The sequence below is a fragment of the Nannospalax galili genome, unplaced genomic scaffold (assembly GCF_000622305.1).
Source record: "Nannospalax galili isolate Female #2095 unplaced genomic scaffold, S.galili_v1.0 scaffold407, whole genome shotgun sequence".
NCBI lineage: Eukaryota > Metazoa > Chordata > Mammalia > Rodentia > Spalacidae > Nannospalax > Nannospalax galili.
The window spans coordinates 254720-278417 of record NW_008355644.1 but is presented as its reverse complement, the minus strand read 5'-3'; the positions used below and the strand labels follow the sequence as shown (position 1 = coordinate 278417).

At 38.6% G+C, this 23698-nt stretch overlaps 1 protein-coding gene across 10 annotated transcripts in view; it reads right to left on the bottom strand.

The window, feature by feature from the left end:
• Herc1 (HECT and RLD domain containing E3 ubiquitin protein ligase family member 1) overlaps positions 1 to 23698 on the bottom strand; it is a 199422-nt gene that overhangs the window by 141038 nt on the left and 34686 nt on the right. For 9 of the 10 annotated variants that reach the window (XM_029556090.1, XM_029556083.1, XM_029556082.1 and 6 more), the window contains exons 4-10: positions 16468 to 16662; positions 15246 to 15557; positions 12066 to 12162; positions 11488 to 11631; positions 8531 to 8658; positions 5740 to 5884; positions 5362 to 5533 (exon numbers count right to left, since the gene is read on the bottom strand). In XM_029556090.1, coding sequence (XP_029411950.1) covers positions 5362 to 5533; positions 5740 to 5884; positions 8531 to 8658; positions 11488 to 11631; positions 12066 to 12162; positions 15246 to 15557; positions 16468 to 16662 — 1193 coding nt within the window. Of the gene's footprint in view, positions 1 to 5361; positions 5534 to 5739; positions 5885 to 8530; positions 8659 to 11487; positions 11632 to 12065; positions 12163 to 15245; positions 15558 to 16467; positions 16663 to 23698 lie in introns of those variants that run through there. The other variant, XM_029556091.1, reaches the window with a different exon arrangement.

Below are 23698 nucleotides of genomic sequence, written 5' to 3'. Positions count from 1 at the left end.
TTAGAAAGAAAATGAAAAGGAAGCTTTTCAAAGGCTTAAGACAGTTTTAATGTCAGCACCAGCGTTGGGACTGCCTGATATTGCCAAACCCTTCCATTTATTTGTGGACGAGTGAAATGGGGTGGCAAAGGATGTATGAACTCAAACTTTGGGACCCTGGAGAAAACTCGTGGCCTATTTGTCCAAAAGACTGGACCCAGTAGCTGCAGGATGGCCAGCTTGTATCTGAGCTGTTGCAGCTACAGCATTGCTATTAAAAGAAATTGATTAACTATGGGGCAGGAATTGGTGATCACTATTACCCATGCTATTGAAATGCTCCTCAAGGGAGCTTCTGAGCGTTGGATGTCAAATGCCCAAATTATCCACTATCAAGCTCTATTGCTAGATGCACCCAGAATCAAGTTCTCACCATCTATAGTGCTGAATCCAGCGTCCCTCATGCCTGACTCTGAAGAACAGCCCACCCATGACTGTGCCCAGGTTATTGATCATCTCCAGTACAGATGACCAGACCTCTGAGACCAGCCCCTGAGAAAAGCAGACACAACCATGTATACTGATGGAAGCAGTTACATAGAGGATGGAGTCAGGTACACAGGAGCAGCTGTGGTAACCCTTTCTGAGGTAATTTGGGCCCAGACTTTGCCCCAGGGGGCTTCAGCCCAAAAGGCAGAACTGATAGTGCTAACTCAAGCACTGATATAGGAAAATGGATGGGCTATCAATGTCTATACTGATAGTCGATATGGCTTTGCCACTGCACATGTCCATGGTGCCCTATACCAAGAATGAGGCCTGCTTACTTCAGCGGGAAAAGAAATTAAGAACATGGAAGAAATTATAGCCTTACTGTCAGCTGTTTGATTACCTGAAAGATTTGCTATTATCCATTGCCCTGGGCACCAAAAAGGAGACTCAGCCATGGCTCAGGGCAAAAGATCTGCTGACACCACAGCAAGGGGAGTTGCCCAAGAGCCAATGGGGCTACTACAAATATTAGGCCCCCCTTCAATTCTCACCCTCCTGCCTGAACTGGACTTATTGGAGAAACCTGAATACACCATCGAAGAGGAAAATAGGTCCGGCAGCAAGGGGCCACAAAGGTCGAGGACTGGTGAATCCTTCTGGATGTTCGTCTTGTTTTGCCCAAAGCTCTGGGGCCATCTCTTCTCTTTCAAATTCACCAAAGTACACATCTGGGATCAACTAAGTTGAAGGAATTGATCAGAGACAGGTATTTCCTACCTCACCTGGATGAGCAGGTGGAACAAATCACACGCTGCTGTGCTGCCTGCGCACAGGTAAATCACAGAGGAGGAAAATCAACACCAATGGATGTCCGAGTAAGAGGACTTAATCCAGGTGAACAATCCAGGAGTTGGACTTTACTGAAGTCATTCCAGCAAGGTTTGGATATTGATACCTGTTGGTTTTTATAGATACTTTTTCAGGATGGGTAGAGGCTTTTCCTACTAGGTCAGAAACAGCTAGGGTGGTTGCTAAAAAGTTATTAATGGAAATTATTCCTCAATTTGGCCTCCCCTCTTCTCTGGAGTCCAACAATGAACCAGCCTTTACGGCCACAATGTCATGACAAGTGGCCAAAATTCTGGGAATACATTGGAAAGTACATTGTGCCTATCGGCCTCAAAGTTCAGGACAGGTAGAAAGAGTTAACAGGACTATTAAAGAAACCCTGATTAAATTCCGAGCAGAAACTGGCGAGGGGTGGACTGTGTTGCTCCCTATTGTTCTTTTCAGGCTACGGTGTTCCCCCTACTGGGACAAGCTAACCCCATTTGAAATGTTTGGCCACCCACCTTGGTTAATTCCTGCAAAAGGAAAACCACAAGCTATTGAAATGTCTATTCCTTCCTCAAGTCCCTACAGGCTCTTCAACGAGTCTCCAGAGACAACCAGACCTGTCTCACGCCTCCACCACCCCTGCCAGTTATGACTGAACCTGCTCACAGGTTTCAACTGGGAGACCTAGTATGGGTCTACTGCCTGCCCAGCTGGATCTTAGAGCCCTCCTGGAAAGGAAGGAAGGACCGTATCCTATGATCCTGGCCACATCTACGGCTATTAAAGAGGCAGGGATTGCAGGCCTGGATTCACCATTCCCACCTGAAAGTGAACACGACCAATCAAGAGAAGGGAGAAAAATGCAACATATCAACAGACCCGCAGCATCCTCTAAAGATGTGATTCATTCAAGCCTTAGACTCAGACTAGTACTAATACTGGGAAACCTAGTTGGAATGTGTCACATATGGCCAGCTAGAAATGTCGAGACCTGGGATTGGGAGCTAACCCAGACTTCGGCTGGAAAGTGGTAGTTATTTTCCGAAATGCCACTTCCCAGCCTGTATTTAAATTAGATTTATGTGGCCTCTTCTATAACAATGAGGTTATGGCTGAATGGTACAGGTATCACAGAACACACCCAGGTTGTGGTACTGAGATTCGAGAATGGGGATTGTGGTCATTTCAATTTCAGGCTTGCCTTCACGTTGTCATAAATGAACAAGAGATTACCACTGTTCATCTCCTCGTTGTGAAAATGAATCCACCTGGGGTGGACATAAAGATTTATTCATTTACAGCGGGGAAACTCCCTCCCAATGCGTTCCAGGGAAGCGCAACCCTTTCACTCTGAGAGTTGTGGCATGGAATGAGTTAAGTGCTCAACATTGGCTTACCTGGGGTCTTAAGCTGACATCTAAAACATATGGAAATGACTCTGGTGTGGAATTTACTATTTGGAGGAAAGTGCCACCCTACAGAGCTCAAATTATAGAGTCAGAGAGGAGCTGGTTAGCCGGCCCTAAAGCACAGCAGCCCACTTCTTCTTCCTTTATCCACTCCACAGGGCAAACTCCTGTCAGCACTACTGAGGCCAGTTCTTTGCCCTTACAAACTTTACCCCCATGGCAAGGAATAGTCCTAGCCTCAGATGAAGTATCTGAGATCAAGACCTTAAGGTTAATTCATAATTGGATAAATCATACCACTCCTGATTTGGGACAAGACTGTTGGCTGTACCTAGATCCTAAACCTCCCTTTTATGTGGTGATAGGGGCCAATATCTCAATTTCCCCTACTAACACCCCTCAGAAAGGCACAGATTGTAGATCACAAGAAGCTAGAATAACCCTAGGGAACCTGCAGAAAAAGGGAACATGTTTGGCTTCCTCAACTTAAGTCATCACTAACTCCCCTTATAGTCAGTCTTGTAGTTCCCTAATTTGTAGTGTTAAGTCAATTTCTGATAGAGTACATTTCCAAGCCCCAACAGGGACCTGGTGGGCATGTACTTTTGGTCTTGCTCTACAGCAGAACATCTGGAATTAGAATCTAAAAAGGGAAGCCTATGTGTACTGGTATGTGTTCTTCCTCAAGTATATATTTAAAATGGGTCTCAATTAAGAGGTCAATATTTAAATAACCATGCACCAACTCAAATAAAGAGAGCAGCCCCAGCTATTCTTCTACCCCTTTTAGTGGGAACTGTATTGCAGGATCCGCCGCTTTAGGCTTTGGCTCTAGAAGATCAAAATTTTAAGATTCTAAACACCAGAGTAGACCAGGACACAGACTATCTTAGAAGTTCTATAGGACAATTAGAAAAACAAGAAGACTCCCCAGCAGAAATGGTTTCGCAGAACCGGAGGGGGCTAGACCTGTTGTTCTTAAAAGAAGGAGGACTTGGTGTAGCTTTAGATGAAAAGTGCTGTTTTTATGCAAATAATTCAGGAGTGATTAGGGAAACTCTAGCTCTAATAAAACAAAACCTAGATAAAAGACCCAAGGAATGAGCAAGAGCCTCAAACTGGTATGAGTCCTCCTCTCCTGCTGGTCTCCATGGCTGACTACTCTCTTAACACCAACTATGGGTCCCCTATTCTTATTACTTTTAGGTGTTGCTGTGGCCCCTTACATTTTAAATTGGTTAATGGGATATATTAAGAAGAGAATCAGCTCTGTCAAAATATTAGCATTATAGGCTCAAGGCTCAATACTAACCTATAACAAATGAAGATCAATGATTTGATCTGTATGACCCAGAGCCAGTGGGGAATGTACTGACCAAACTGACTCCATTTTGAATAAAGTAGCCATCTTAGAAGCTTAGCCATAGTATATTTCTAGCTCAAGGATTGTTTTTAAGAAAGCCTAACCCCTTTCTCCCTTACCTCCCAGGAGAATGCTGCCACGGCCACTTGCTTTCTAGACATGTAGGAGACCAAATTGTTATGATATGACTAACTGCTGATTTTGGCTTCTGTAACTTGCCTGTTTTGCTTTTTTAGGGCACCCTGACATGTAGACCATGACCCCTGTTATTCAGGGACCACCTTGTCAACATTCCTTTCAAGGTTTTTAGCTTTAAAAAGTCCCCTTTCCCTCTCCCTCCCCACTGCAGCACTATAACCCAATACGGAGACTGCAGTCCAAGCTAGCTTGAATAAAATCTTTTATCCTGATCTGAATTGAGTCTGGTGGTCTTTTCTCAGTAGTCCTGGGCTCCATAACACAATAAAGCCTGGTTATGATTTTAGTTAATTTTCTCTTGATATGCAGAAATGTAACCGTGTGTGTACATTCATGTATGTGCATGTTTATATGGGGATGCAGATCTATATGTGTGTTCAGGCCAGAGGTCAATCTCTGGTGTCTTCCTCAATTACTCACCACTTTGTTTTTTGAGACAAGGTCTCTAACTGAACCTGGAACTCACTGATTTAGCTAGACAGGCTTGGCAGTAAGCTCCAGGGATCCATCTTGCCCACTCTTCTTCTGGCACTGAAGTTAGAAATATGCACCACAGGGGATGCTGGGGATCTGAAATCAGGTCCTCATGCTTGTAAGCAAATACTTCACTGACTGAGCCATCTCCCTAGCTTGGCATTTTTTAAATCATTCTCTAGAGACAGAGAATTCAAAATAAAAAGAGAAAATAGAATAGTATCTTAAAACCAGGCACGGTGGCACATGTTTTTAATCCCAGCACTAGGGAGGCAAAGCCAGGCAGATCTCTGTGAGATCAAGGTCAGCCTGCTCTACCTAGTAAGCTCAAGGCCGGCTGGGGCCAGAGGGCGACTCTGGGTTAAAAATAAGAAAAAATATATATATATCTAAAATACATTATATAGCTTCTTGCTTTTGAAATGTACATAGTCTCAATATTCACATGAAAAGGGATTCACATGACAAGGGATCTAGATGTAATTTCTGTAACACAGAATCAATACTAGAAATGTTCAAGAGGGCTTATTATGAGCAAAGTACAGTTATTTTTGTTTTTACTGATGCTACTGCTATTAAAACATAAGAATGTTTAAACAAAACACTTACCTGTCCCTAGGGAGAGCAGTCCATGCCAAACTATGTGATGTTCCAGCTGAGATCTGCTGAATAGCTATGCCATCTAAGCCACTAACTTTCTTTGGTTTAGTAATAGGACCTGTGGAATTTCCTTGGCCACACTGCCCCATAGAGTTATTGCCCCAGGCATAAACTTCATTATCTAAAAATAAAACAAAGTATAAAAGAAAGTTTAAACTTAAATGAATTACATTTAAGAAACAGAATAACTGACACTATGCCTTTAAAAACAAATGACTTAGACACCTGTAATCCCCACACAAGGGAGGCTAGGGCAAGAGGATTAAGTTGTGGCTGGGTTACATATATTCTCCATCAAAATACTAAAACAAACAAAAATGATGTTACCATGAGAAAGAGCCAGACAGTGACTGTCTCCTATAGAAATATCAACTATTCTTGTGGCAGCCAATTCTTCAATAATCTTGGGTCTCAAAGCAGTAGCTTCTGAAGAACCACAACCTAGACAAGCTCCACAGCCCCAAGCATAGACCTGAGAAGACAGAAATACATGTTAAGTTCAAAAACAAGCAACTATTAACTGAAGTTACCTATCAAACGGGGGTGTGGTTTGATATTAGATAACTCTCCGATGTTAAAATAACGTTTACTGATTTGATCATTTTAAGGATGGTCATGGTGCCAGGAGATTCAATAGGCTACTTGAGAAGCAAACATACCAACCCTTGGCTGTCTCACCTGATCAACCCCACCCCAACTCTTCAAGCAAGCAAGCCTCTCTAAAATATAAGGACATTAAAAAATATATATCATACCATAGCACACCCAGGAAAGTGAACAGTATTTATTTCATTTTAGCAAATTATCTATGCTTTGTTTGTTTCACAAGAAAAATATAAAACCTTATCTTCTATAAGTAAAAACAGATGGTCAGTCATTTACTGTGCTATTTTTAAACATTCAATATGTAGGCAGACAAGCAGTTGGGCTGAGAAACTAACGGTCACAGATAAAAATGAAAGATAGGAGATGTTTAGCATGTTTCTTAAATTACAGATTAAACCAAGGTATAATATAATACAAAATGGATTATATAAATCACAAAACTGGAATTTAGGATTTAGTTTTAAAATCTCCTCTCCCCACTGTTATAATAATTTTAATTATCACAAAGAAAAATATGTGAATCATAGCTCTCCTCAACATTTTTACTTTTACTGATTCATAACAAAATAACTACTGGCTGATTTAGATTGATTTAGATTCCTATGAAGAAGATAGGAAGATCAAGGGATGAATGTCAATTTGGCAGTCAAAAATGAAGAAAGCAATCAGCAAAGTGAGTAACTTTTCTTTCAATTGGTTCTGATATGATTATATATATACTCTTTATCCTTATGTCTAAAGCTCTTTTGTTATTATTTTTGTCTTCAAATTATTTTAGGAAAGGCTGATAAGAACAGGTTAGATTTCTTCATCAAAAAAAAGGAAGCCATATAGTCTGGTAAGCTACCAGAAAACTTAATACAAGTAAAGAATGCAACAAAATTCTAGTAAGGTAAAGCTTATTTTAACAAGATTAGGAACACAGGACAGCAAAAATTAGTAAAAGTCTAATTATAACACAGTTCTGGTATTCAGTAGGTCCTCTCAGTTTTCTCTTGTATGTTCCTTCAGGTGAGCTCCAGATAAAGAATATTTGTAGTTCAGTGGGTAAAGCACTTGCTTAGCATGCACAAACTCCTGGGTTTTATTCCCAGAACTAAACACAGACACAAAAGGAATACCTGTCTTGCATTTAGGAGTTAGACTGTGCTGCATAAAAATATATAACCTGTATTTCCATGTAACAATTATGTGGAAATTAGCAGTGAATAAGCTGAGGGAACTCAGGCAGATGGAGTACAAAGCAAATGTTAATACACTCCATGCTCCGTAGGTGTAATAGTAAATGGAATAATTCATTATTGAAAACCATTTGTCTTACTTTATTTTTTATAAACATACACATTTGACTTCACATAATTTAAAAAAACCTATGATTCTACTATTCCATATAGCAAATAACTTAAAAGTTCTTTTGAAACTTAACAGATTTGTTGTTTATTATTTACCACCAATAGTTATAGAACTTTAAATTCAAATAATTATCTAACATGTTCATTTGTACTCAAAGCAGAAATGCAATGAATTCATGCAAAAGCACACAAAAAGCATATGCCACCACTCAAGGGAAGTCTATGATGTGCCTGTGGATATATATCAAATAAGTGAGCACCTGTTGATTTAAATTCATGGATTCTTACTATAAAATCCACAGTGAAAAGCCTATAAAAGAAGTTTTTAAGGATGCAACTGACTAATGCAATGAAATGCAAGGCGACAAATAGTTTGAATTAGATTTTTCAGCATATGAAGCATTCCAGTCTCTTAAAGAGTAACTAAACTAAGTAAAAATTTAACCTTATTGGTCATCTGCCTTGTGAATTAGAGAATAATTTTATACCAATGTCAGGCATATAATGGGCTCACCTACATGTGAGACAAAAGGGGTTGGTTCACTTTTTCACTACCATCACTGGTCAATATAAGGAGAAAATATTGTCAGCCTGGTATCATACATGGTATCTCCTTAGCACCACCAGCAAAGAGTGGGGAAAGAGTCAAAATATACATGTAAAGTTCAAAATTTTTACGGGATTAATAAATTCTGACTAAGCATAACTAATTCTGTTTCTCAGAAACAGCAAGCCGTCTCAGATTATTTTCCATATGGAAGTATTCTCTTTACCTTCTTTTTTGATCACCTTCTTGACATTTTAGTTTGTATCACTGGTCTCCCTCGAGTTCATGTTTTGCTTTCACTCACTAATCTTTAACATGTATTATTACATGCCAGTATGATTTGGGCAAGAAGTTTAAAGGGATCTAAGTACTAAATTAATGTATTAACTCAATACAAAGAACAGGGGTCTAAAAGAAAATGTATGTAAGTCACATAAGCAGGTAAGAAAACCTGGCTGCTTTTCAGATACTCCACTTGAACAACAAAAGTATTTTAATCTGTTGTGTTGCCTAAAAATGTTTTTCTTTTATTTCAATTTTTACATAGAATTATTGCTTTTTAGTTACCTAGTCCTCTGAAATATTCTTTGTAATGTTCATTCCTTCATCCTACCTGCCCTGTTGACGTCAAAGCAAGTGAAGATTGGCTCCCAGCACAAACTTTGCGAATAAACATTCCTTGTAAAGCTTCAATAACTTTAGGTTTATATACTCTGTTGGTGTCACCATGGCCAAGTTTACCTATGTGTATATATATATATAAAGAAAACCATTCAATTTAAAGAATTTTCAAAAGTCTATAGTTTTTCTAAGCAATAAATGCAATAAAGTGCTCTAATCTTTACATCAATAACCTGGTAGACATAGAAATCTATAAGTTTCTGATAGCAGAGGACATTAACAAATGAACATTTTTGTTCCAAGAAAGTGAACAATCAACAATAGTCTTTTATATCTTAATCTCAATCAAAGCACTTTAAAGAAACATGGAAAATAATTTTTCTTTGTCCCTTTATTTATTATTTTTATTTTATGTGTATGAGTATACTGCCTGCATGTGAGTGCACCCATGTCATGCAGTGCCATGGAGGTCAGAAGAGAGCTTCAGATTCCCCTGGAACTGGAGTTAAGGACAGTTCATAGCCACCATGTGGGTGCTGGGAATTGAACCCCAGTCCTCTGCAAGAGCAGTCAGTGCTCTTAACTGCTGAGCCATCTCTCCAGGCCCATTTTTTAAAAATAATATTTTATTTATTATTTTTATGTGTATGTGTGTATTGCCTGCATGTAGGTAAGTACACTTGTGTCATGCAATGCCTGCGGAGGACAGAAGAGGCTGTCAGATCCCCTGGAATTGGAGTTACGGACAGTTGTTAGCTGCCATGTGGGTGCTGGGATTTGAACCTGGGTCTTCTGCAAGAACAGTCAATGTTCTTAAGCGCTGAACCATCTCCCCAGCCCCCTCTTAATGGCATATTTCTATTTTCTCTTTTAGATTTTATTTTTCTTTCTTATTTGTGTGTGTGTGTGTGTGTGTGTGTGTGTGTGAGAGAGAGAGAGAGAGAGAGAGAGAGAGAGAGAGAGAGAGAAAATGCACCTGGGTGATAGTGGAGGACAGAAGAGGGTTTAGATTCCCCTGGCAGTTGTGAGCATCCTGACATGGGTGCTGGGAACTGAACTCGAGTCCTCTGCAGTTAAGTGCTCTTAATTGTGAAACCATTTCCCCAGCCTTCATATTTCTAACTTTAAATGTACTGACAGGTTAACCAGACATTGTGGCACTAACTTGTAATTCCAGCATTGGGAAGGCAAAGGCGGAAGGATTGCTGCAGTTTTGAGGCCACATGGCTAGAACTAAAAATAAATAAATAAATAAATAAATAAATAAATAAATAAATAAATAAATAAATAAATAAATAATAAAGTCAGGCATGGTAGAGAACTCCTGTAATCCCAACATTTGGGAGGCAAGAGGAGTGCCACAAGTTTGGGGTCAGCCTTGTCTACATATCAAATTTCAAGCCAACCAGAGCTATATAGTGTGAACTGTGTTTTTTTTTTAAAAAGAAAAAAGATGGGTCTGGAGAGATGGCTCAGTGGTTAAGAGCACTGACTGCTCTTGTAGAGGACCCGGGTTCAATTCCCAGCACCCACATGGTGGCTACAAACTGTCCTTAACTCCAGTTCCAGGGGAATCCGAAGCCCTCTTCTGACTTCTGCAGCACTGCATGACACAGGTGTACTCACATACATGCAGGCAATACACAGACACAGACACAGACACACACACACACACACACACGCACACACAAAGAATAGAAAAAGAGCTGGCAGATGCTACAAAAACATATAGTCACATAATTTTTAAAAACCAGGCACTAAATCTTTAATCCCAGCATTCGGGAGGCAGAGGCACACAGATCTCTGTGAGTTCGAGGCCAGCCTGGTCTATATACTGAGTCCCAGGTCAACCAGGGCTATAGACTAAAATCAACAAAATAAAAATTATATTTTATTATTTTCACTCCTTAAATTATTTTTTAAATTATTACAATTTTTTGTTTTAGTTTTTGTTGGACTGGCAAAAGAAGGCCATCTCAACTCACTTAAATTACTTCATCTTAATACCTAGTATTGTTGATCAATATGGGCAAGTGAGCATTCATACTGCTAAGTATCTAATCAAAGTAGATAAGGATTTGGTCATTCATTGAGATCAGTTTCTTTTGTTCTGAGTTATAGTCCTAATTTATACATAACTGTCTTCTTGTGTCCTCACATGCTAGGAACAGACAAAGTATTGTTTTTAATACTAAAAAAAATTGGAAGTCTCGACATTGAGAAACTGGTTTTACAAAGAGATAGAGAGAGAAATCTGTCTACCATGCATTAACAATGGCTAAAGTAACAATAATAAAAACAGAATTTGGGTCTGGAAAGATGGCTGAATGGTTAAGAGCATATATTGCTCTTAGAGAGACCCCAAGTTTAGTTCCTAGGACCCTATGGTGGTTTACAGCCACCTGTAACTAGAGCTCTTGGGGATGTCTCTGGCTTAATCAGGCACCTGTACTCCTGTGCCCATATCCACACACAGATACACACAGATACAAAATTTTAAAAATAAAAATAAATTGGAGAGCCAGACGTGGTAGCCCACACCTTTAATCCCAGCACTCGGGAGGAAGAGGCAGGTGGATCTCTGTGAGTTCAAGGCCAGCCTGGTGTACATAGTGAGTTCCAGGACAGCTGGGGCTACAGGGAGACCCTGTCTTAAAAAGACCAAAAAAAATAAATAAATAAAAATAAATAAATCAGAAGAGATGTATCCTTGCTCTGGAAATTGTTACTGAATAATGTTTAAGCTGTAATGAGATGCTTCTTCTAATCATGTGGAATAAATAAATAAATAAATAAATAATCTTAAAAAAGAAACAGAATTTCTTTTAGTTTTTATTCCTATTCATTTGACTTTTGAATTTTTCTATGCTATGCACATCTACTTGAAAAAGAAAATGTTTTTAATTTTTAAGAAAAAAAGCCAGTTACCAATAATTTTTTTTTACATACCATTGTCTCCTCCACCAAAGGACCACACGGCTCTGCCATCTTTAGATAAAGCAATGGTATGTGAGCTTCCACAAGAAACCTCTCCTACATTACTGATGTCTTTTACTAATGTTGGAATGTTACGGCTGTTACTGTCCCCATGACCTTGGATAAAACAGAACACAAAGAAACAATGTTAACTCTTTTTACTCTAAGTCATAATTTCTCAAAGGTCATAAATGCTAACACTTATTTTTCAATGCAATTAAATATGAAAAAAATAGATAGGCTGTTCCCTAAGTGGGGGATCTACGCACATTATTAAACCATTAGAACATTCTATCTAAGCTCTGACACAGTCAACCCTGATGATATGCTTCTTATCCCTGAAACATTAAAGTGCCTGGTTACAATAAATAATGGATAGACTTGATAGATTTAATTACATCTTAGATATCAGCAACCAGAATCTAGGCATTATCTATAAAAATATACCTTATTCTGAGATTAAAACTAACAAAAGAAATGGCTATGAACTCTATCCTCTAATCAATCATTTCTATTCTGTGGGACTAGCTTCAATTTTAAAAACAACTTACCTAATCGTCCAAAGTCTCCTTCACCCCATGTGTATAATTCCCCATCCTCTGTGACAGCAGCACTATGTCTATATCCAGCTGATACGCAAACAACTACCTGCATTGCACATAAGTAAATATGATGAGCACACAGTTCAGAGGCATTATTACCACAACTCATGCATATAAATATGTGGAAGTTGTACTGAGGACAAAGGCTATTGGCTAAGCAGTCAAGTTAAGTATTTGTGTTTTGCTTGCCAAGCATGATCCCCAGCTTCTACTCAAAGATAAGACAATTCTCAATTCAGAAAGAGACACTTATTGCTAGCAGGGGGCTCTGAGGCCATCAGTCTAATCACTAGCAGGAATGTCACAATATCAATCAACCATGGAACAATGACAAGCTTTTAAATCCAGATAAAACCTCTCATCTTAACTGATAAGAAAAAGTCATTGCATAATAAGGGTAATATAAGCACATAAGCTTATATTAAACTCCTCAGAGCACCTCTTTATCCTCAAGAAATTATCTCTGATTAGTAGAATCAGGAAGTAAGGACATATAGCAATATAACTTGAGGATCACTTATACCCTCTAACACTGATCAAAATCATTAGCAACTAAAAAAATGACATACAGAAAAAGAAAGTCTGCATCAATATCTCCATGTCTTTTTAACCTACAAAAATGAGAATTCACTTTTAGAAATACACTGAGAACTTCTAGGGTTGTATCTGTAAATTATTATCCTAAAATGCTCTTGACATTTTCCCTTCACAGTGCTCAAACTATGCTGTCATAAAAATTAAATATTAAAAAATATATATAAGAAATGGAAATAAGAATCAGAAAAAGAACAACTGTAAACAATATTCAGCTGAAGTTCCTTAAAGTTCTATATTCAACATGTTTTCATTTTTTGAGGCAAGGCCTCTCACTACGTTGACCAGGCAGCCCAAAAAGTGGCAATCCTCTTGTCTCTACCTGGGATTACAGCTGTGTGGCACCACACCCAGCAGACTCTGTACCTTATCAACAATCTCATCAATCTCTGATGTTTACAGAGGGCTTGTGCTTGATAGTGCACACCTATTTTTAAAAAAACACCATGAAATCTTTAATGAAACTGAAGGGGCATGACAGAGGGCCTGGTGGTGGGGTAGCTTGAGGGCCAGGGTGATGGGCAGGATCTGGGCAGGGGTGGGAGTACTCCTCTTCCTTGGGGCAACCCTCTTCCATCATCCCACCATGGGGGGAGCATAGTGGGGAAATGGGGCCATAAATATGTTCAGAATCTCAGAGGCGCAGGGCACAAGATGGCAGAGTCTCAAAGAGGAGGCAAGGGTAGGCCCGAGTCACCCTTATGTGGGAACCGTGGCTCTTTGGGTGGCGGGGGGTGGTTCCCTGGCTTGCAACTATGCTTGGAGAAGGTAGCAGTAGTGCTGGATGTAGACCTGCAGGTGATGCAGACCTTTAATTCCAACAATCAGGATGAAGAGGCAGGTAGATATAAGTTTGAGGCCAGACTGGTCTACATAGTGCGTTGTAGGTCAACCAGGGCTACAAAGAAAAAACCTGTCCCAAACAATAACAACAACAAAAAAATTAGGATGTTGTAAGGTTTCTTGCCTTGCAGTTGATAAGTAAATTAAAATACTATAAGTTACTACTGTGTGGAGCTCATTTAAAAGCCAACTTTATGAGAAAACATCTCATGAAAGAAAAAAAATGTACTATTTGCATTGTTATAAAATTAAAATTTACACTTTACAAAGATTTTGCATATGAAAAATTTCAGGGGAGGAATACAGTCTTAAAATAGAGAAACCTACATAAGTCTTACTTATTTAAAGAAAAGTAAAACAAAAATAAAAATAGATTGTTTTTAATGGCAAAAATTATTTAGAAGGAACTCTTGGCAATGACATAACCATTTTAAATGTCTCATCATTCAAGGGCTGGAGAGATGGTTCAATTTAGAAGTGTTTGCCATTGTGCTGTATAGCTTTAGTATCAACTTGACACACCTGGGTTGAAGGAGCCTCAATTGGGGAATTTCCTTCATTGGACAGGCCTGTGGCCATGTCCATGGGGCACCTTCTTGATTGTTGAGTGATGTGGGACGGCCCAGTCCACTGTGGGTGGTGCCACCCCTGGACAGGTGGGCCTATGTTGCATAAGAAAGCAGGCTGAACAGGGGCCAGGGGAGCAAGCCAGTAAGCAGTGTTCCTCCATGGTCTGTGCTCCAGCTCCTGCTTCCAGGTTCCTGCCCTGAGTTCCTACCTTGGGCTCCCTGATGAACTGTGACCGGGGAGATGTAAGCTGAATAAACCTTTTCCTCCCCAAGTTGGTATTGGTCAGAGTATTTTGTCACAGCAATAAAGAAACAAACTAAGACAGTGTGAAATCAAAAGGGTCCAAGTTTGGACCCCAGCAAAAGTCAGGTGTGCTGGCAAATGTCTGTTATTCCAGCACTGGGCAGACAGAGATAAGAAGATCCATGGGGCTTGCTGACCACCAAGTCTAGTTTAATTGATGAGCCACAGCAAGACCCTGTCTCAAAAAACAAAGTAGAAAGCTTTCCTGAGGAACATTCCTTAAGTTGACTTTTGCCCACCACCCCCCATTCCCAAACACTTGCATACACATGAACACATATGTGGAAACATATATGTGTATATATACTATATATATATATATATATATATATCATATATAATATATAGTATATATTATATATATATATTTGGAAGGAATAAAAGCTGAGGGGCCAGAGAGATGACTCAGTGGTTAAGAGCATTGGCTGCTCTTATAGAGGACCCAGGTATAGTTCTCAGCATCCACATGCTAACAACCATCCTTAACTCCAGTTCCAGGGGATCTGACCATCCTCTTCTGGCCTCCATGGGCACTGTGTGTACATGGTGTACTTACATACACACAGGCAAAACATTCATATACATAAAATATGAATGAATGAATGAGTAAAGAGAATTAAAGTTGAAATCTACAAGGAACTAAAATTCAATAATACATGTGAAAGCATTCTGTAACTTCTATAACAAATATATAAAAGATAAGCTAAAGAGTACAGGACAAGAGGTAACTCAAAAAGAACACATCAAAATTTGAAAAATATTGTCAATAATCACACCACTGTATATAAGTCTTTTTAAATCCAAAAGGAAAGCACATACCTTTCCCTGTAGTGGGCCCTGAATAAGCTTGGGATATTTCTGGGTTGAACTATTTCCATGTCCCAGTTTCCCATAGTCGCCATCTCCCCAGCTGAAGACCTCTCCTTCTGTAGTAAAAGCTAAAGTGTGACCATCAGAGCCTTTAGAAGATGAAACTTTTTTAATAGACCTATGAGGCTCAAAGGTTAACTTTTTTAAAGTAGACTGATTATTGGAATCTCCAAGGCCCAGTCTCCCATAGCTGCCTTTACCACAAGCTCTGACAGAACCATCCGTAGAAATGACAAAAGTGCAATACTGTCCAGCTTCAATCTACAAAGGAACAAACAGAATCATAAATATAAAATGCTTTGTGAAAATCAAAGTATAGTATGTTAGGTCAGGCTTATTAAAGAAGGTAAAAGGAAATCTTTTAAAGCTGAAAATGACACAATTCTCTATAGAAATGTAAGAAGTAGAAAATTAACAAAATATTAATGGATTTTTCATAGTAATTTCATATTGTGCTGAAATTCATGTATATATTAGGTTTTAAAATAAGAAATACATTTATTTATTTGTATATGTATGCCTGCGGTTTATAGCCAATAACCATATTAATACAAACTTACAAACTGAAAACAAAATGCCAGAAACATCTTCAAACATCTTCGAGTACTGCATTATACCAATAGCAAATTGCAAAGTAACAAAAACACACACACAAGAAAAAGAAAAAGAAAATGAAATGCCAAGCTGGAGAGGTGGCACAGTGGGTAAAAGCACTTGCTGTTCTTGTAGAGGACTGAGGTTCGGTTCCCAGCCGCCCACATGAGGTGGCTCACAAGCACCTGTTACTCCAGCACCAATGGTTCCAACGCCCTCTTTAAAAAATTAATTTTAAAAATGTTTAAAGAAAATGAAATACCAATCTAAGAAAGGGAGAAGTCATACTTATGCTAAATATAATGGTAAAATCTGCTGCCATTTATTATGTTTTTTACAAATCTATGTCCTAATTTAATTTTTTAACGTTGAAATACTGTCAAAGAGGTAAAAAACCAAAAATGCATTTTAATAGATTAAAATGAAAAACTGATGCAAATGGTATAGAAATAACATAGATAAGAAACACTCAACTAAGAATTTTACTCATTGAAAAAAATAACATTATTTAAGGCAAATAAAAGTATGAATATTTACCCCATTAGCTACCAATTCACAAGGTATACAGAGAACTTACAGTCTGAGCATCAGAGAAACTAGGAGCTAGTTTGGGTTGTAGTATTTTCTCCTGTGTGCCTTCTACCAACTGATGGCTGCTATTGCTCCCCCAAACATAAACCTCACAGGTTTCAGAGACAATGGGAGCATCACCAGTCTGAATGCTGTCTGGGCTAGCACATGTTCTTGAGTAGTCAGAAGCCATTCTACAAACCTGTTAAAAATTTTAAAAGATACAAAAAAATAAGCAGGACATTTTTAGCCTAGATAATTTTATATGCATTCTCTGAAACTCTTAATTTCTAATTACTCTAAACTACTCACACCTAGAACAAATACCTGGTCTTAAATAGAGATAGGTAGAATATTAACTTGCACAGAGTAAATCACTAAAACGGAAAGGCAAAATAAGTAGAGAGACAATTAAACCTTTTTAAACATAAATCTTATGGCATACAACTGCTTTACAGAAAATTGAAATTCAAAAAGCCAAAGAAAAAATCCACCACCTTAATATAATAAATGTTAATTTGTCATTCTGGAAATTTTCATATACATGTTCTTTAGCACAGTTATTAGCATGAACAAAAAAGTGACTAAGCATTCATGCAAAATTTCTGCCTGACTCTTCACACTTGAATGAATACTATCCTATCTAATGTAAAAATCAAATTAACCACTTTCCTTTAATGGACATTCAAACTCAATGTCTTTGCTATATAGACCATTTTTTGCTGTGGGTTTTTTTTGTTTTTTTTTTTTGCCATATAGACCATTTTTAAGAATATGTTACTATATTTTTGTTGCTTCCTTAATAGAGAACCTCAGAAGTGGAATTCTGTGCACAAAAAGACAAACAATCTTTGGGGCAGGAAAGATGGTTCAGAGGTTGAGCACTGGCTGCTCCTGCAGAGGACCCGGGTTCAATTCACAACACCCACATGGAGGCTGTCTATAACTCCAGTTCCAGGGGATCTGACACACTCTTCTGACCTCCACAGGCACTGTACAACACAGGTGTACCTACCTACACGCAGGCAATATACTCATTCACATAAAGAAAAAAAAATCTTTTAAACAGACAACAATTCTTGAAACACACTATGCCAAATTACTTTCTAAAATGGCATTATAAGATTATCTCATCCACAGTACATGAATGGAGGGCTATCCTGAAAACAGTAACAACCTAGAACAATGCATAGAGCATACATATAGACAAATACATACAGAATCAAAGTCACCACTTATTCAGAATGTTTTCGAAAAATATAGGCTCCTCAAACCAAAGCATAAAACCCAAGGAGGTTTTATGACTGCCCTAACAAAAGAATAGGTCTACATAGAGTATAAGTCTCACTGCAACCACAATAACACTATTAAGCTTTTAAAATTTTTGCAAATTGAAGTGGGGAGAAAGAATGTCATTATTTCAACTTCACACTTTCTCATTATCAGTAAAGCAAAGCTTATCCATCTGTTCACTTTCTATATTTTCTGATATCACTAATCTTTGTCCCATTATTGACTAGCGCCCAATGGAGTTTTTTGTTAACTTGGATGAACTCAATACAATAAAGATGTTAATTATGACTATAATTACTGTCCATCTGTTTTCTTTTATAGAGTTTTTTTTATAATCAAGTAAAACAATAAAAGAAGAATCTTCAAAAATCAATACAATGTGTATGTCAGCATATTAAATGGGAGGGGCAGAATACTTTGTCAGAATCTCTAAATACAATGCAAAATAACAGAATAATCAATGTGTTAAGCAAAGATTTTCCAGTGAACATGGGGACAGTTCTGAGGAGTTATAACAGCCAGTTTCCAATAAAGAATCCAAAATTTTGCTGACGAAAAAGGAGGTTGCAAGAAGGTTAGAATTATTCATTTAAACATCTATTAATGTAATGAGGTTTGTAAGTGAAACCACAATCCCTCTCCACTCTCTCCTCCCTTCTCAAAAAGAGGGAAGAGGAAATCTGGTTTTAAAAAAATATACTAATCAAGCTTTAAAATGCATTTTTAAAGTAAAAATGGAAGGTAGGTAGGATTCTGTAAAGATCAGATGACAGATACAGCAGCAACATAATTTTCGAAATACTCCCAATTAATAAGGAAAAAATTGAAGTCCACATTTAGCATTCATAACAAACTATGTGATAAGGTAGTGCCAACAATCACAAAATAGAAGTTGTGTGAGACCATCACCAAACAAATACACAGTAATGACATCTATTCAGGAAGAAGCAATGGAGTACCAGCAGACAGCAGAACAGGAGAAGCCTAAAACAGCCAATTGGGTATTCATTAAGAATAGGCCAGTTTAAGAATAACAGTCACAACTGGGAAGAGCTCTGTCCTTTCCCACAGCAAACAAGAGCAAAGGCTCCATGACAAGTTCTAAAGATGCTAGGTAAATCCAACTCTTGTGAACTTCTGAAAAACTGACCAGCCAGCATTCCCTCCCATCACTATCTTGAATAAGCTACCTTGAATCTCAATCCATCTAAAGCTCAGGAAAACTAATTTTACATAAAAGTAAAGTACTAATATCAAATACTACATGAAGTTAATATAAAAAAGAAGCTGGGCATGGTGATGCATAGCTGTATTGACTCAAAAAACTGCAGGATGAGGATAGAGAGGTAAAGGCCAACCTGCTAAACTTCAAACTCTGAAACTGGTAGAAGAAAACATGAGCAGGAACCTATAAGACATAGGTGTAGGAAAGGACTTTCTAAATCAGACACCAGTTGCTCAGGAATTAAGTTCCATAATCAACTAGTGGGGCCTCATAAAACTAAAAAGCTTTCTGTATCGCAAAAGAAAGAATCAAGAGAGTAAAGGGAAAACCCACAGAGTGGGAAAAAAAATCTTCACCAGTGACACAACTGACGGAGGTTTAAATCCAGAATATATAAAGAACACAAAAAACAAAGAATCAAGAAAACAAATGACCCATTTTAAAGACGGGCTAAAGATCTAAACAGAGTTCTCAAAGGAAGAAATAAGGACAGCCAAGAAACATCCTTAAAAGTGTTCAACGTCATTAGTAATTAGGGAAATGCAAATTAAAACCACCTTAAGATTTCATCTTACCCCAGTCAGACTGGCTAAGATCAAGAGAACAAATGATACCAAATGCTGGCAAGGATGTGGAGAATGGAATGCTCATTCACTGCTGGTGGGATTGCAAACTCTTGCAACCCTATGGAAAGCATTGTGGAGAACTCATAAAAATAAAGAGCTGGGTGTGGTGGCGCACGCCTTTAGTCCCAGCACTTGGGAGGCAGAGGCAGGCGGATCTCTGTGAGTTCAAGGCCAGCCTGGTCTACAAAGTGAGTTCCAGGACAGCTGGGGCAACAGAGAGACCCTGTCTCAAAAAGACCAAAATAAAAAAATAAAAATAAAAATAAAAATGAACCTACCACATGATCTGCTTATACCACTCCTTGGCATATACTCAAAGGACTCATTCTATTGCAGATACTTGTATAACCATGTCTGTTACAGCTCTTTTCACAATAGCTAACAGATGGATACGACCTAAGTGGCCCTCATTGGATGAGTGGTTAAAGAAAATGTGGCACATTTACACAGTGGAGTTCTACTCAGCAGTGAAGAAAGATGAAACAATGAAATTTGCACGTAAATGGATGGAACTAGAAACTGTTACATTAAGTGAAGTAACACAGACTTGGAAAAACAAAAGATGTATGTTCTCCCTCATTTGTGGATCCTAGCACCAAATCCTTATAAGTGAGTGTATATCCTGATGTAACTGCGAGAACCAGGAAAATGGAAGGGAACCATGGATGTAAAGGGAAAGAAGGAACCTGAGAGAGAATAGTAGGAGACAGGTGTTGCTAAGGGAGAAATATGTAAAAAGGGGGTAGTTAAAGAGGAGGGAGGGCTATACAAAGAATTGTGGGAATAAAGGGGAAGGAGCTCAAGAGAGGTGGGATCATAGCATACAAACTCTATCAAAGGAGAAATGGGGAAAATGGGGACACTTTAAATGGGGATGGTGGGGAGGAAAATATAGGGAGAGAGGGGGCTACAGAGATAGCTCAGGAGTTAAGAACACTGTTCTTGCAGAAGACCTGGGTTCCAATCCTAGCACCCACATGGCAGCTAACAACTGTGTGTAACTCCAGTTCCAGGAGATCCAACACTCTCTTCTGTCTTCTGCACGCATTGCATGACACAGGTGCACTTACCTACAATGCAAGCAATACACACATACACATAAAATAAAAATAAGAAAATATTTTTTTTAAAAAGGAAGGAGGAGAGAGAGAGATAAAGAGTGCCTACCTAGTATAAAAAACCAATGGGAGTTGTATTAGTCCAAAAATCTAGTGAAAAATTACATATACAATACCCTACAGAGTCCGTGAATATAGCTGAAGACTACATAAAAAGAAACAGTGCAGACACACAGGCCTCTCTCTCCTGGGTAAGTCCATTGCACCCTCTGCGCCTTGACTCCCCCAGCCTCATTCACCCTGCCATCTCCCCCGGCATTCTCTCCTCTGAGTTCGGGGCCCTGTCCCATTCCTTGTATTGGGGCCCCAGAACCTGGGGAACCAATGCTGCTTCCTGATCCTTATCCTCCAGACCAATGGAGTGCCTACTCTGGGCCCTAGGAGCACAGCTTCTGGGCCTGGAACCACCCTCACCTCCCTCTGTTTCCCTGGGCCTGCACCACCCACCAGCCTCTTTCTGGGACACAGAGGCTGACCTTTCCTCTTCCTGATCCTTTACATCCAGACCAACCCAGTACCTCAGTGCAGTACCCAGGAGTCCTTGGAGCCTCTTCCTGCCCCATCTGCCTTTGCATCTCTGAGTGGCACAGCCACCAGCTGCCCTAGACTAGCATCTTTCCTGGGCCAGGCTCCCAGGTTAGTCCAAACCCCAAATACCTGAGGCCAAAATCATTCCTGGAGCGATCTATACCTTAGGAGATAGCCTGAAAACATCTGACCCTCACCTGAATTGGGCCTCTGTGGGAACTCCTGAAGACAAAAGCAATCTGGCCACTCCAATATAAAATCAAGAGAGAGAACCAGAAGCATAGACAGACCACCTTTTCATGCCCAAAAAGTAAACCACAAAGACACATAAAGTTCACAAAAAGAAGCAGACCTAAACTTGAAGGCTTGAGTCTCACACAAGAATCAGAAACTACAAAAGAAATTCACATGTCAAAATCACAGAGAAAAAATAATTACATGAAAAACCAAAATAACATATCCCCACCAAATACCAAGAGTCCTCTAGAGGAGGACAATGAGAACCTCCTAGAGATAATACAGGACATGGAACTCAAAAGAACAATTATGAACATCATAAAAGAAGTCAGTGAATTTAAAGAACACACAAAGAAATCGAGAACTAAAGGAAGATAGGGATAAACTTCTAAATGAATTTATAAAAGAGTTAGAAATATTGAAGAATACTCAGGCTGAAATGAAGAAGGAAGTGAAACACTCAGTAAGCCAATTAAAAACGACAGGAGAAAGCCTCACCAATAGGATGAACGAAATGGAAAATGCAGTATCAAGACTGGAAGATAAAGTGGACGAACTAGATCACTCAAGCAAAGATTATGAAAAATTTAAGAAATCCCAAGAACGGAATATGCAGGAATTGTGTGACACCATAAAAAGACAAAACTTATGAATCATGGACATACAAGGAGGAGAAGACTCCCAAGATAATGGCATGGACCAGATCTTCAACAGAATCGTGGAAGAAAATTTCCCAAAATTAAAGAAAGACATGTCCATACAAATACAACAAGCATATAGAACAACAAACAGACAGGACCAGAAAAGAAACTTTCCACCGCACATCACAGTAAAAACATTAGACGTACAAAACAAAGAAACAATACTGAAAGCTGCAAAAGAGAAACAAGTCACATACAAAGGAAAACCATTAGGATTACAGCTGACTTTTCAGTGCAAACTATGAGAGCCAGAAGGGCCTGGACCAAAGTATTCCCAGTTTTAATGACCAAAGATGCCAACCCAGATTACTATGCCCATCCAAAATGTCTATTATAGTCAAAGGGGAAAGAAAAATCTTCCATGACATAAAGAGGCTCAAGGAATTCATACCCACAAAAGCAGCCCTTCAGAGAGTTCTGGAAGCAATACAAAGAGCTAAAGAAAGGAATGACTATACCTGAGGGGTTGTGGAAAGAAATTCAAAGAAGTTAAAACTGTGGAAAAGTACAGCTATATCAAGAATATAAACAGAAATAAAAATGACAGGATTCAATATCCGTCTTTCATTACTAACTTTAAATATTAACGGACTGAACTCCCAATTCAAAAGACACAGATATGCGGATGGATTAAGAAACAAAACCCATCTTTTTGTTGTCTTCAAGAAACTCACCTCACTTTGAAGGACAGACACCACCTTAAGGTGAAAGGTGGAAAAATATTCCAAGCAAATGGCTCTAAAAAGCAAGAGTTACAGTTCTAATATCTGACAAAATAGATCTCAAATTAAAAGTAATTAGAAGAAATACAGAGAATCACTTCATTATAATCAAAGGAAGAATCGATCAAGAAGCTATTACAATCATAAACATATATGCATGGAGCACCCAATTTCATTTTTAAGTAGGGAACTTAATCCCCCACTGTCTCCATTAGAAAGGTCAACAGGGCAGAGAGTTAACAGAGAGATGTCTGAATTAAACAATACCATATATCAGATGGACTTAACAGACATCTCCCGAGTATTCCACCCAAACACCAAAGGACATACTTTCTACTCAGCACCCGATGGAACCTTCTCCAAAATTAACCATATACTGGGGCACAAAACAAACCTCAACAAATACAAAAAGATTGAAATAATTCCATGTATTCTATCAGACCACAATACAATAAAACTTACAATCAAAACCCGAAGAAGCCCTAATCACCACACGAACACATGGAGATTAAACAACACACTCCTGAATGATGAATGGGTCAAAAGAGAAATTAAGAAAGAAATAAAAGTATTCCTGGAATTAAATGAAAAGGACAATACAACACGACAAAACCTCTTGGACACACCGAAAGCGGCCCTTAAAGGGAAGTTTATAGCTCTAAGTGCCTACATCAAAAAATCAGAAAGAACAAATAAATGACTTAACACTCCAACTCAACACACTTGAAAAGCAACAGCAAACAAAACCCAAACCCTGCAGACAAGAAGAAATAACAAAAATCAGGGCA